We start from the raw sequence: 12,771 nt of genomic DNA on the forward strand, positions 1-12,771 counted from the left end.
CTTTGTGCCTTCTCCCCGTGACCTGTATGGGTTTCCTCCGGGTGCTCCGGTTTCCTCCCACACTCCAAAGACGTGCGGGTTTCTAGGCTAATCGGCTAGGTCAAATCGTAAATTGTCCCCAGTGTGTATGTGCAGGATAGTGCAAGTGTGCGGGGATCGTTGGTTGGCAGGGACTCGGTGGGCCGAAGGGCCTTTTGCCGCGCTGTGTCTCTAAACTAAACTAAACTGAGTGTGCCCTCTAGTTTGAGGTTTCTTACCTGGAAAAAATGCTCTGAATGTCTATCACGTCTATGCCTGTCATCATTTGATATACTTCTAACAGGCCCTAAACCATTGGTATTCCAGGATTGAGGGGCCAATTGACTTCTCTTGCTGCTCAATCCTATATCAGTATGAAGGGTGGTGGGGCATTTGTACATGGTGATTACTTTAGAGATACAGCGTGGAAACAGGCCCTTCGGCCCACCCAGTCCGTGCCGACCAGCGATCCCCGCACACTAACACTATCCTACACACACACTGGGGACAATTTCACATTTATACCAACCCAGTTAACCTACAAACCTGCACATCAACAGACAATAGGTGCAGGAGTAGGCTGTTCGGCCCTTCAAGCCAGCACCGCCATTCATTGTGATCATGGCTGATCATCCGCAATCAGTACCCGTTCCTGCCTTCTCCCCCATATCTCCTGACTCCGCTATTTTTAAGAGCCCTATCTAGCTCTCTCTTGAAAGCATCCAGAGAAACATAGAAACATAGAAATTAGGTGCAGGAGTAGGCCATTCGGCCCTTCGAGCCTGCACCGCCATTCAATATGATCATGGCTGATCATCCAACTCAGTATCCCGTACCTGCCTTCTCTCCATACCCTCTGATCCCCTTAGCCACAAGGGCCACATCTAACTCCCTCTTAAATATAGCCAATGAACTGTGGCCTCAACTACCCTCTGTGGCAGAGAGTTCCAGAGATTCACCACTCTCTGTGTGAAAAAAGTTCTCCTCATCTCGGTTTTAAAGGATTTCCCCCTTATCCTTAAGCTGTGACCCCTTGTCCTGGAAACTGCCTCCACCGCCTGAGGCAGAGAATTCCACAGACGTCTTTGGAGTGCGGGAGCAAACCGGAGCACCCGGAGAAAAACCCACGCAGGTCACGGGGAGAATGTACAAACACTGGGTTACGGGATCAAAATGTACATTATATCTGATTAAATGCACAGAGTGCTGGAGTAACTCAGCGGGTCAGGCAGCAGCTCTGGAGAACATGGATAGGAGACATTGTGGGTTGAGACCCTTCTTCAGAACGTACAGACAGCACCCGTGGCCGGGATCGAACCCGGGTCCCTGGCGCTGTGAGGCAGCAGCTCTACCCGCTGCACCACCGTGCCGGCATGTTGGGTCGGGGTAGATTGGTGTTGGTGACTGCAGGGAGGGTGGATGTTCGGACTCAACTCCATGTGTTTAAATGCATCCTCAGCAGGGAGAGGGTAGCGTGCAGAGGATCGCTCCGCAGAACTGCGCTGGGACGGACGCATTCAGGACCCTGCCCTGCCGTACGTTTCCAGAATCTCTTCCGTTCTCGCCGATCAAGGGTAGGTGAGCAAAATCCGGTGTGAATGTGATCTAAACTAAGGATAGTTTTCACCGGGGAGCCATCTTGGCCATCCCTGATCTGATCGCCCTCTTTGGCAACGGTGCCTTGAGACCACAAATGCCTCCTTCAACGGTGGCGGGAACAGTGGCGCAGCGGGTTAGAGCTGCTGCCTCACAGCGCCAGAGACCCAGGTTCGATCCTGGCTACGGGTGCTGTCTGTACGGAGTTTGTTCGTTCTCCCCGTGACCTGCCTGGGTTTTCTCCGGAATCTCCTGTTTCTTCCCACACTCCAAAGGCGTACAGGTTTGTAGGTTAATTGGCTTGGTGTAAATTGTCCTTCGTGTGTGTGTAGGATAGAACAAATGTACGGGTGATGGCTGTTCCACGTTGTATCTCTAAACTAAACTGCACTTGTTATGGGGAGTTATGGGGAGAAGACAGGAGAATGGGGTTAGGAGGGAGAGATAGATCAGCCCTGATTGAATGGTGGAGTAGACTTGATGGGCCGAATGGCCTAATTCTGCTCCTATCAATTATGATCTTATGATCTTGGTTATCCTGGAGCAAAGCAGAAAGTGCTGGAGGAACTCAGCAGGTCAGGCAGCATCTGTGGAGAGCATGGGCAGGCGACATTTTGTGTTGGGAGCCTTTCTTGGGTGTGTGTTGTGTGTGTGTGTGTGTGTGTGTGTGTGTGTGTGTGTGTGTGTGTGTGTGTGTGTGTGTGTGTGTGTGTGTGTGTGTGTGTGTGTGTGTGTGTGTGTGTGTGTGTGTGTGTGTGTGTGTTTTAGTCTTGGTGTTAGTGTTAGTGTGTGTGTGTGTGCGGGGATTGCGTTGAAAAAAACGCCCCAACCTACTTGATGCTACGACTAGCATCACGACCTGCTAGACCTACGTACGACCTCGTGACGACCATGCGCTGCGAGTATGAGTCAAGGGCAAACTCAGCAGAGGCCGTGAATTAGGTCGTGAAAGTGGGCTATGCCCTTCAGGAGGGAGAGATGAATCAGCCATGATGGAATGGCGGAGTAGACTTGATGGGCCGAATGGCCTAATTCTACTGCTATTCCTTCTGACCTTATTCTCTGACACTCACTGAGGGATCCTAATGGGTACAGGAGACTATGTTCCACATGGTTGCCGGGGTGTCGCCTGTATGGCCGTGAGTAGTCTCCTCAGTCGCCCTAAGAGTCTTTCTGGTCGCTGAAAATTTTCAACATGTTGAAAAAAAATCTCGACGGCAGTGGCAACCTTGGATTTGACGTAGGTGCTGTCGTAGGTGGTCACCAGGTTAATGTAGGCAGTCGCCAGGATGTTGTCGGTTGCCACCAGGTGACGCAAGTTGTTGCTGGTGCTGACTTTCGATGTGGTATTTGCCGGCAGTCGCCTAAAAAATCGCCTAAGTGGGACAGGACAGGCCCATTAGAATCACAGAGCCTTCCACAGTGAAGAAGTGGATCACAGAAATGACCGAGACACTACATTTAGAAAAAAGAAGGCTTGTTTTGTAAATCCGACAAATCATTTCAATTTTCCAAAACATGGTCTCCTTTCATTGAATTTCTTCAACAACTTAATGGTTGAACACAAATTCACAACTGACGCTAGGGTCGGGTGAGTGGGCATAGGGAAGGGTAGCGGGATATATCTCTGCTTCTTTTTTTAGTTCACTTCTTCGTTAGTTCAGGGGTTTTTCTTTTTAATATATTTTTTGAAATTCTTTCCTTTCTTTTTATCTAAATGGTGGCCGATTGGGAAAGGGAGAGATACAGCGAGACCTGGGTGTCATGGTACACCAGTCATTGAAGGTAGGCATGCAGGTGCAGCAGGCAGTAAAGAAAGCAAATGGTATGTTGGCTTTCATAGCAAGAGGATTTGAGTATAGGAGCAGGGAGGTTCTACTGCAGTTGTACAGGGTCTTGGTGAGACCACACCTGGAGTATTGCGTGCAGTTTTGGTCTCCAGGTCTGAGGAAGGACATTGTTGCCGTAGAGGGAGTGCAGAGAAGGTTCACCAGACTGATTCCTGGGATGTCAGGACTGTCTTATGAAGAAAGACTGGATAGACTTGGTTTATACTCTCTAGAATTTAGGAGATTGAGAGGGGATCTTATAGAAACTTACAAAATTCTTAAGGGGTTGGACAGGCTAGATGCAGGAAGATTGTTCCCGATGTTGGGGAAGTCCAGGACAAGGGGTCACAGCTTAAGGATAGGGGGAAATCCTTTAGAACCGAGATGAGGAGAAAACTTTTTTCACACAGAGAGTGGTGAATCTCTGGAACTCTCTGCCACAGAGGGTAGTTGAGGCCAGTTCATTGGCTATATTTAAAGGGAGTTAGATGTGGCCCTTGTGGCCAAGGGGATCAGAGGGTATGGAGAGAAGGCAGGTACGGGATACTGAGTTGGATGATCAGCCATGATCATATTGAATGGCGGTGCAGGCTCGAAGGGCCGAATGGCCTACTCCTGCACCTAATTTCTATGTTTCTATGTTTCTATGTTTTTCCTTTCTTCTTGAGTTGGATGATCAGCCGTGATCACATTGAATGGCGGTGCAGGCTCGAAGGGCCGAATGGCCTACTCCTGCGCCTATTGTCTATGTTTCTATGTTTCTATGTTTCTCCCTTTCCCTTCTTTCCTTTTTTCTTTTTTTTCCGATTTACTTACTAGTTTATAAAATGTTAAAACTGAAGCTGTACGAAAATTGTATAATTGTTATGTCGATTACTTCCTCCTTGTACAAGTGCCATCCTCACCTTGGTGCCATTTATGTTATGTTTGTGTCGTGGACTTTCTGTGTTTGTGCTTTTTTTTAATTCAATTTCAATTTTATTTTTAATATGTTTTATTATTTATTTATTATTGATTTATTTTTTGGTGATTTTTTTTTATGATACATCCTGTAAGGGAAATTCATTTCGTTGTCTCAAATTGAGACAATGACAATAAATTTGAATACAATACAATACAATACAATTGCTTCTAATAAAATAAATATTTTAAAAAAAGAAAGAAAAAAAAATCATAGTCATAGAGTGATACGGTGTGAACAGGCCCTTCGGCCCAACTTGCCCACACTGGCCAACATACCCCAGCTACACTAGTCCCACCTGCCCGCGCTCATGATCTTGTGATTTGTGACCCTCTAGCCTGCAGGCCGTTCTCCAGGGTTTTCCAGGTGGACGGGCAGCTGAATGGAAGCTCCTTCTACATCCGAGTGAACCTGAACATCCTGGGGCAGGTGGACAGCTGCTCCTTGCAGGTGAAGTGCGATGAGATCTTGCACGTCTTGAACATGGCCTGCCCGCCGGGCAGCGACTGGCTCTGTGCCCGCGTTGACCCCGTCACCATGAGCGACCAGGAGCAAGGAACCATCCCCAACGCCTACAGGTACCCTGCTGTGGGCAAGTAACCATATAACCATATAACAATTACAGCACGGAAACAGGCCATCTCGGCCCTACAAGTCCGTGCCGAACAAATTTTTTTTCCCTTAGTCCCACCTGCCTGCACTCATACCATAACCCTCCATTCCCTTCTCATCCATATGCCTATCCGATTTATTTTTAAATTATACCAATGAACCTGCCTCCACCACTTCCACTGGAAGCTCATTCCACACCGCTACCACTCTCTGAGTAAAGAAGTTCCCCCTCATGTTACCCCTAAACTTCTGTCCCTTAATTCTGAAGTCATGTCCTCTTGTTTGAATCTTCCCTATTCTCAAAGGGAAAAGCTTGTCCACATCAACTCTGTCTATCCCTCTTTTTATTCATCATTTTAAAGACCTCTAATCAAGTCCCTCCTTAACCTTCTGCGCTCCAGAGAATAAAGACCTAACTTATTCAACCTATCTCTGTAACTTAGTTGTTGAAACCCAGGCAACATTCTAGTAAATCTCCTCTGTACTCTCTCTATTTTGTTGACATCCTTCCTATAATTGGGCGACCAAAATTGTACACCATACTCCAGATTTGGTCTCACCAATGCCTTGTACAATTTAACATTACATCCCAACTTCTATACTCAAGAGTAGAGTCTTCCGGGGACAGGAAACAGGCCCCGAAGATGGACACAAATGCTGGTGTAACTCAGCGGGACGGGCAGCATCTCTGGAGAGAAGGAATGGGTGACGTTTCGGGTCGGTCTGAAGAAGGGCCAGAAGACCCGAAACGTCACCTATTCCTTCTATCCGGAGATGCTGCCTGACCTGCTGAGTTACTCCAGTGTTTTGTGTCTATCTTCAGGCGCTTCAGAATGTGCTAGTTGTGGATTTAAACAGTGTTCTCACACAAGGATGGGATTCACAGTTCCCAGTGTGTGTCGCGGTGCCTTTAGACTTCAGTGATACAGCGCGGAAACTGGCCTACACACACACACCGGGGACAATTTACAATTTTTACTGAAGCCAATTAAACCTACAAACCTGCACGTCTTTGAAGTATGGGAGGAAACCGGAGCACCCGGAGAAAACCCACGCGGTCACAGGGAGAACATAGAATCTCCGTTCAGACAGCACCCGTAGTCGGGATCGAACCTGGGTCTCTGGCGCTGTGAGGCAGCAACTCTACCGCTGTGCCACCGTGCCGCCCCTTATTTCAAGGGACGCTTCACGTGTCTATGAGAGTGCGAATAGATGCAGGATTGGGTGGGTGGGAAGAGATGGGATGTTGCAAGCAGTATCTGCTCTGTATCCCAGCCACCTCGCTTGCTGGATAAAAGTCGTCTTGGATCTGCTGAGAATCCCAACCGTGAAGGGAATTGATTTGAAATCTCACACTCTCTCTCTCCCTCTCCGTTTTAGAGCTCACCAGCTACTCATGGTTAAAATCCACTCCCTCATCGGAAACTTCCAGAAGAACGAGAGAGCAAAAAAGGTAACTTGCCGACAGGTATTGACGCTAAGCGTTGGAGTAACTCAGCGGGTCAGGCGGAGGGAAGGAACGGGTGATGTTTTGTGTCCCTCTCCCCTGCTCAGTGTAACTCAGCGTTGGTGTAACTCAGTGGGACAGACCATCTGAAGGCTCTTACTTGACCTAAAACGTCACCCGATACTTCTGTCCAGAGATGAATTGAATTGAATTGAACACGTATTGTCCCGTGACAAGTCACAGTGAAATTCTTTGCTTGTGTACCCAAGGTTTGCAAATAGTCACTACCTAAAGGGCGTGGACAAAGATACAAAGTATCCCGGCGCACACAAGGATCCCCGTTGTTCTTCCCCCTCTCACGCTGGTCCCCCCCACGCCCGAACCCTCCTTTCCTCCTTCTCCCGGCAGCGGCGTCCTCGTTTCCACGTGTCCGTCCTCGTCCTTCACCCGCTGGGTTACGTCAGCATTTTGTTTCCTGAAGGCTATGAAGAACTACGATGAGTTGAAGTCGTTGGGCGGTGACCAGATGAGGATAGTGGTGGCGGGTCTGCCTTCTAATGTCAACGCCACCAACGTCAACCCCTCCCTCAGCTTCTGCCATGAAGGTGAGTCAATGCCACTCGTCCTAAGGCCCTGAGTTGGAATCCAGCCATCTGTGTCTATGGTGTAAACCAGCATCTGCAGTTAGAAACATAGAAAATAGGTGCAGGAGCAGGCCATTCGGCCCTTCGAGCCTGCACCGCCATTCAATATGATCATGGCTGATCATCCAACTCAGTATCCTGTACCTGCCTTCTCTCCATACCCCCTGATCCCCTTAGCCACAAGGGCCACATCTAACTCCCTCTTAAATATAGCCAATGAACTGGCCTCAACTACCCTCTGTGGCAGAGAGTTCCAGAGATTCACCACTCTCTGTGTGAAAAAAGTTCTTCTCATCTCGGTTATAAAGGATTTCCCCTTTATCCTTAAGCTGTGACCCCTTGTCCTGGACTTCCCTAACATCGGGAACAATCTTCCTGCATCTAGCCTGTCCAACCCCTTAAGAATTTTGTAAGTTTCTATAAGATCCCCTCTCAATCTTCTAAATTCTAGAGAGTATAAACCAAGTCTATCCAGTCTTTCTTCATAAGACAGTCCTGACATCCCAGGAATCAGTCTGGTGAACCGTCTCTGCACTCCCTCTATGGCAATAATGTCCTTCCTCAGATTTGGAGACCAAAACTGTACGCAGTTTCTTCCCTACACTATAAATAAGTCACATCTTGCCCCGTATAAATGGTCCAAATATTTTAAGGCAACACAATAACAGCGGATCCTTCTTACAGAGAGATATGGAAGGGTAAGGTGTGAAAACACAGATCAAAGGGGACGGTGAGCAAGGGAAATGTGGAATGGATCATTGCTGGCTGAGGGGAGGGTGACAAGGAGGGCGTGTAATCAGTAAAATGAATCATGGATTAATTCGACAGTGAAACTAGAGGGTGGGGGAGGGACGGAGAGAGAGGGAAAGCAAGTGTTACTTGAAGTTAGAGGATTTAATTTTAACGAAAATGCTGGAGTAACTCAACAAGATGGGCAGCATCTCTGGAGAGTAGGAGTGGGTGAGAAATAAAGAAAGGGTCTTTTAGGAATGAGCGATTGTGTTAAAACTGTGACGTCGGCTTGAATTGCAGATCGGAATGAAAGAGTCGTACCTTACAGCCTTGTTCACCCGGTCAGTGTCCATCAGAAGCGACCAGTGGTCATAATGCCAACAGTGTTAGCCAAGCCTCTGATGCACCGCATCCTACAGTCACCAACTGCTGCAGACTTCCAAATGGTGCAAGCAGGTAGGAGCTCCCGTGCCCCGAATATTCACATCGGCATGGTGGCGATGAGGTAGCGTTTCAAAATCTCTGCCGAGTTTAGTATTCAGTATTCAGTGTTTAATTTAATGTCATTTTAACTTACATACTTGCATACACAGATGAAATGAAAAAATGGTTTCTCAATCAGTTCCCATCAGTGCGGTTAATAATAACAGAATAAATACATATAGCTTTAAAAAAATTAAAATTACCATATCTAAAATAGGCCTAAAAATTGAAGTGAAAACAGTCATTCTAGACAAAAAGGACCTAAGAAAGACAAACAGACAAAAAAGGACCAAATAAAAAAGTCAATAGACAATAGACAATAGGTGCAGGAGTAGGCCATTCGGCCCTTCGAGCCTGCACCGCCATTCAATGTGATCATGGCTGATCATCCCCAATCAGTACCCCGTTCCTGCCTTCTCCCCATATCCCCTGACACCGCTATCTTTAAGAGCCCTATCTATCTCTCTCTTGAAAGCATCTGGAGAACCTGCCTCCACCGCCCTCTGAGGCAGAGAATTCCACAGACTCACAACTCACAAGATTGTGGTAATGTACGAACTCCTACGACCTTCCACGATTATGTTCACGAACTCCGATGAGTATGTCTATGAATTCCCACGGCTATTTCGATGCCCTCCTTACGAGTAAAAAGTTGCAATTTCTTTCAACCCGACCATTTTTTTACTCGTGGTCATTTTTTATCGGGCTGGAAAAAACGCCCCGACTTACCTGATGCCCCTAGCACCTACGGCCGGCACGACGAGCCGCTACGATATATCCACGGACTCGTTACGGACTCGTTACGAACATTCTGCGAGTTTGAATCAAGGGGAAAACTCGGGAGAATTTGTGAATAACTTGTGAAAGTGGGACAGGCCCTTCACTGCCTCACAGCGCCAGGGACCCGGGTTCGATCCTGACCACGGAGTTTGTACGTTCTCTCCGTGACCAGCGTGGGTTTTCTCCGGGTGTTCCGGTTTCCTCCCGCACTCCAAAGGTTTGCAAGTTAATCGGCTTGGTATAAATGTAAATTGTCCCGTGTGTGTGTGTGTGGGGGATAGTGTGTGTGTGTGTGTGTGTGTGTGTGTGTGTGTGGGGGATAGTGTGTGTGTGTGTGTGGGGGTGTGTGTGCGTGCGTGTGTGGGTGTGTGTGTGTGTGGGATAGTGTGTGTGTGTGTGTGTGGGATAGTGTGTGTGTGTGTGTGTGTGATAGTGTGTGTGTGTGTGTGTGGGATTGTGTGTGTGTGTGTGTGTGTGTGTGTGTGTGTGGGATAGTGTGTGTGTGTGTGTGTGTTGATAGTGTGTGTGTGTTGGTGTGCGGGGATCAGTGGTCGGCGCGGACTTGGTGGGCCGAAGGGCCTGTGACTGCGCAGTATCTCTAAACTAAACTAAATCAGGTGGCCATTTGGCCCATTGCATCCTCTCTGTCCTCTGGAATGGACTCAGCGATTGAGAGAATCGCGCAGCACAGAAACAGGCCCTTCGGTCTACTTCATCAATGCTAGCCATGATGCGTACCTACACCAATCCCATTGGTCCATAACTCTCTGCGATAGTTTAATTAATAAGAGTACAATAGTCTATATGGAGTCTGAAGAAGGGATTTGACCTGAAACGGTCTCTGCATTTATCTCCCCACTGCTGCCGAAGTAACGAGAATGTTTGTCCCTCTCTTTCCCTTCCAGAGGTTCTCACTGAGGAACAGCTGAAGAACCAGACTCGGTTTCCTCTGCAAAAGGTCCTGAACCAGGACAAGTATGAATGCATCACCCTCGAAGCGATCCGAGATGTCATCGCTAAGGTACCGAGTCGGAGTTGAGTTGAGTTTATTTTAGTTTATTGTAGACTTGAAGGATGTATTTTTAGGAAGGAGATGCGGAGAAATTTCATTATGGGCCTGTCCCACTTTCACGACCTCTGCCGAGTTTGCCCTTGACTCAAGCTCGCAGCATGGTCGTCACGAGGTCATAGCGAGGTCGTAGATAGGCCGTAGGTAGGCCGTGATGCTAGTCGTAGGTACTCGTGGCATCAAGTGGGTCGGGGCGTTTTTTCTAGCCTGATGAAAAATGTCTACGAGTAAAAAACGGTGGTGAATTAGGTCGTGAAAGTGGGACAGCCCCTTTATTAGTCAGAGGGTGATGAATCTGTGGAATTCATTGCCACTGACGGCTATGGAGGCCAAGTCAATGGAGATGTTTAAGGCGGAGATTAACAGATACTTGATTAGTACCGGTGTCAGAGGTTATGGGGAGAAGGCAGGAGAATGGGGTTCGGAGGGAGAGATAGATCAGTCATGGTGGAGTAGACTTGATGGGCCTAGAGGCCTATTCCTTATGACACTGACATGGGGGATGATGGAGGAAGCTCCCCTAGATACACGACCCTCGTGCTGCTAAACCTCCCATCCTCTCTCCGCAACCCGGCTTGCCTGCGTGGCCTCTGGATGACAATGGCCAACCTTCTCCCCCCCCTTTTCAGAACAAGCACGGCTTGCTGCCTTTAGGAGTGCACTCTGTCAAGGACTTGATCACCGAGGAGATCTACAGCATCATCATCCATATCAAGGTGACTCCCAAAAACATGAAGAAACTGAGGTAATCCTCCCGGCCGGTGATGATATTGTTTGTGGGTGGAGAGGGGGGGGGGGGATGGTTGGCATTACTGGGTAGGCTGTAGACAGAGGGGGTAGACTAGGCAGAGGGCCAGACGATTGAATTGTTGGTGGTGGCCTAATGTGTTTTTGGGGGGGTAGACTGGGTGGAGGGTGTAGACAGTGGGTGGAGATGATTAGACTACTTTGAATGGATTAGACAATAGACAATAGGTGCAGGAGTAGGCCATTCGGCCCTTCGAGCCAGCACCGCCATTCAATGTGATCACGGCTAATCATCCCCAATCAGTACCCCGTTCCTGCCTTCTCCACATATGTGGGTGGAGGGGAGACAGTGGATGGAGGGGGGTAGACAGAGAGGGGGACAGAGGGGGGGGGGGGTAGACAGAGACAGAGGGGGAAGGGGGTAGACAGAGGGGGGAGGGGGGTAGACAGAGGGGGGAGGGGGGTAGACAGAGGGGGGGGGGTAGACAGAGGGGGGAGGGGGGTAGACAGAGGGGGGACAGAGGGGAAGGGGTAGACAGAGGGGGGAGGGGGGGAGAGGGGGAGGGGGTAGACATGACTTCAGAATTAAGGGGCAGAAGTTTAGGGGTAATATGAGGGGGGAACTTCTTTACTCAGAGAGTGGTAGCGGTGTGGAATGAGCTCCCAGTGGAAGTGGTGGAGGCAGGTTCATTGGTATCATTTAAAAATAAATTGGATAGGCATATGGATGAGAAGGGAATGGAGGGTTATGGTATGAGTGCAGGCAGGTGGGACTAAGGGGAAAAAAAATTTGTTCGGCATGGACTTGTAGGGCCGAGATGGCCTGTTTCCGTGCTGTAATTGTTATATGGTTATATTATATGGTTATAGACAGAGGGGGGAGGGGTAGACTATTGGTAGAGTGGTACACTAGGCATTGGGATGACTGTTGGTGGAGATGACTAGACTATTTTGAGGGGTTAGACTGTTGTGGAGGGGATATGACTGTCGGCATTGAGGTACACTATCGGCAGAGTGGGAGTGGACGCTCAGTGTTCCCGTCGCCTCTCCCCGCAGGAAGTTGGCGCCAAAGTCGTGCGGCAGCGACGCGGAGTTCCTGAAGCTCCACCGCATCGAGCAGAAGCACCTGGAGTCGGTGCCGTGCCTCTCAGCCGCGGTGGAGCCCGGCGCCTGGGCCACTGTGGACGAGCTGGCCAAGGCCGTGAGGGACAGCATCGTCCAGGAGCAGCAGAAGGTCGTCTGGGTCGAGCAGAACTAGACGTTCCTGGATCCTTGGTGCTGGTCGGTTGAACGTTCCATGGATAAGGTCCATGCTCCTGGCAGAGACAGACTGGAAGATCCACCTCAGCCTGGGGTCTCCTCTCAGGGCCAAGGAACCAGCTTCAGATCTCTAAGATGTCCAAGGACACAGATTTGATCTCCTCAATGTTCAGGAATCCAGCCTTGGATGTCTTCTCAGATGTCCATAGACCCAGCCCCAGATCTCCTCTCAGATGTCCAAGGAACCAGCTTCATTCAGATCTCCAAGGACCCTGTTTCAGATCTCTCAGATGTCCACGGACCCAGCCCCAGATCTCCTCTCAGATGTCCAAGGAACCAGCTTCATTCAGATCTCCCAGATGTCCACGGACCCAGATTTGATCTCCTCAATGTCCAAGGAACCCAGCCTCAGGTCTTCTCTTAGTTGTCCAAGGACTTTGGGTCTACCTACATCAACTTCGCTCCTGTCTGGTTGAAGCCTCCAACCCAACAACAGAGCAGATTCACACCAGTGGTGACACCAAGTTCACAGCTGACATCTTTATCTCAATCGCACCTTCCACCCCTTCTCCACGGAGACACGGAGAGGCAGA

At 49.0% G+C, this 12,771-nt stretch overlaps 1 protein-coding gene across 1 annotated transcript in view; it reads left to right on the top strand.

Annotated features, from left to right (window-relative positions):
• The window catches only part of LOC129713936 (caspase recruitment domain-containing protein 11-like), a 36,470-nt gene extending 24,030 nt beyond the window's left edge, over positions 1 to 12,440 (top strand). Inside the window, exons 16-23 of the mRNA XM_055663346.1 lie at positions 1,478 to 1,592; positions 4,742 to 4,982; positions 6,397 to 6,469; positions 6,945 to 7,068; positions 8,140 to 8,295; positions 10,008 to 10,123; positions 10,801 to 10,916; positions 11,975 to 12,440. Of these exons, the coding sequence (XP_055519321.1) occupies positions 1,478 to 1,592; positions 4,742 to 4,982; positions 6,397 to 6,469; positions 6,945 to 7,068; positions 8,140 to 8,295; positions 10,008 to 10,123; positions 10,801 to 10,916; positions 11,975 to 12,176 (1,143 nt within the window). The 3' untranslated portion in view covers positions 12,177 to 12,440. The remainder of the gene's footprint in view (positions 1 to 1,477; positions 1,593 to 4,741; positions 4,983 to 6,396; positions 6,470 to 6,944; positions 7,069 to 8,139; positions 8,296 to 10,007; positions 10,124 to 10,800; positions 10,917 to 11,974) is intronic.
• Positions 12,441 to 12,771: the final 331 nt, after the last annotated feature.

This window comes from Leucoraja erinacea, chromosome 37 (assembly GCF_028641065.1).
Source record: "Leucoraja erinacea ecotype New England chromosome 37, Leri_hhj_1, whole genome shotgun sequence".
Classification (NCBI taxonomy): Eukaryota; Metazoa; Chordata; class Chondrichthyes; order Rajiformes; family Rajidae; genus Leucoraja; species Leucoraja erinaceus.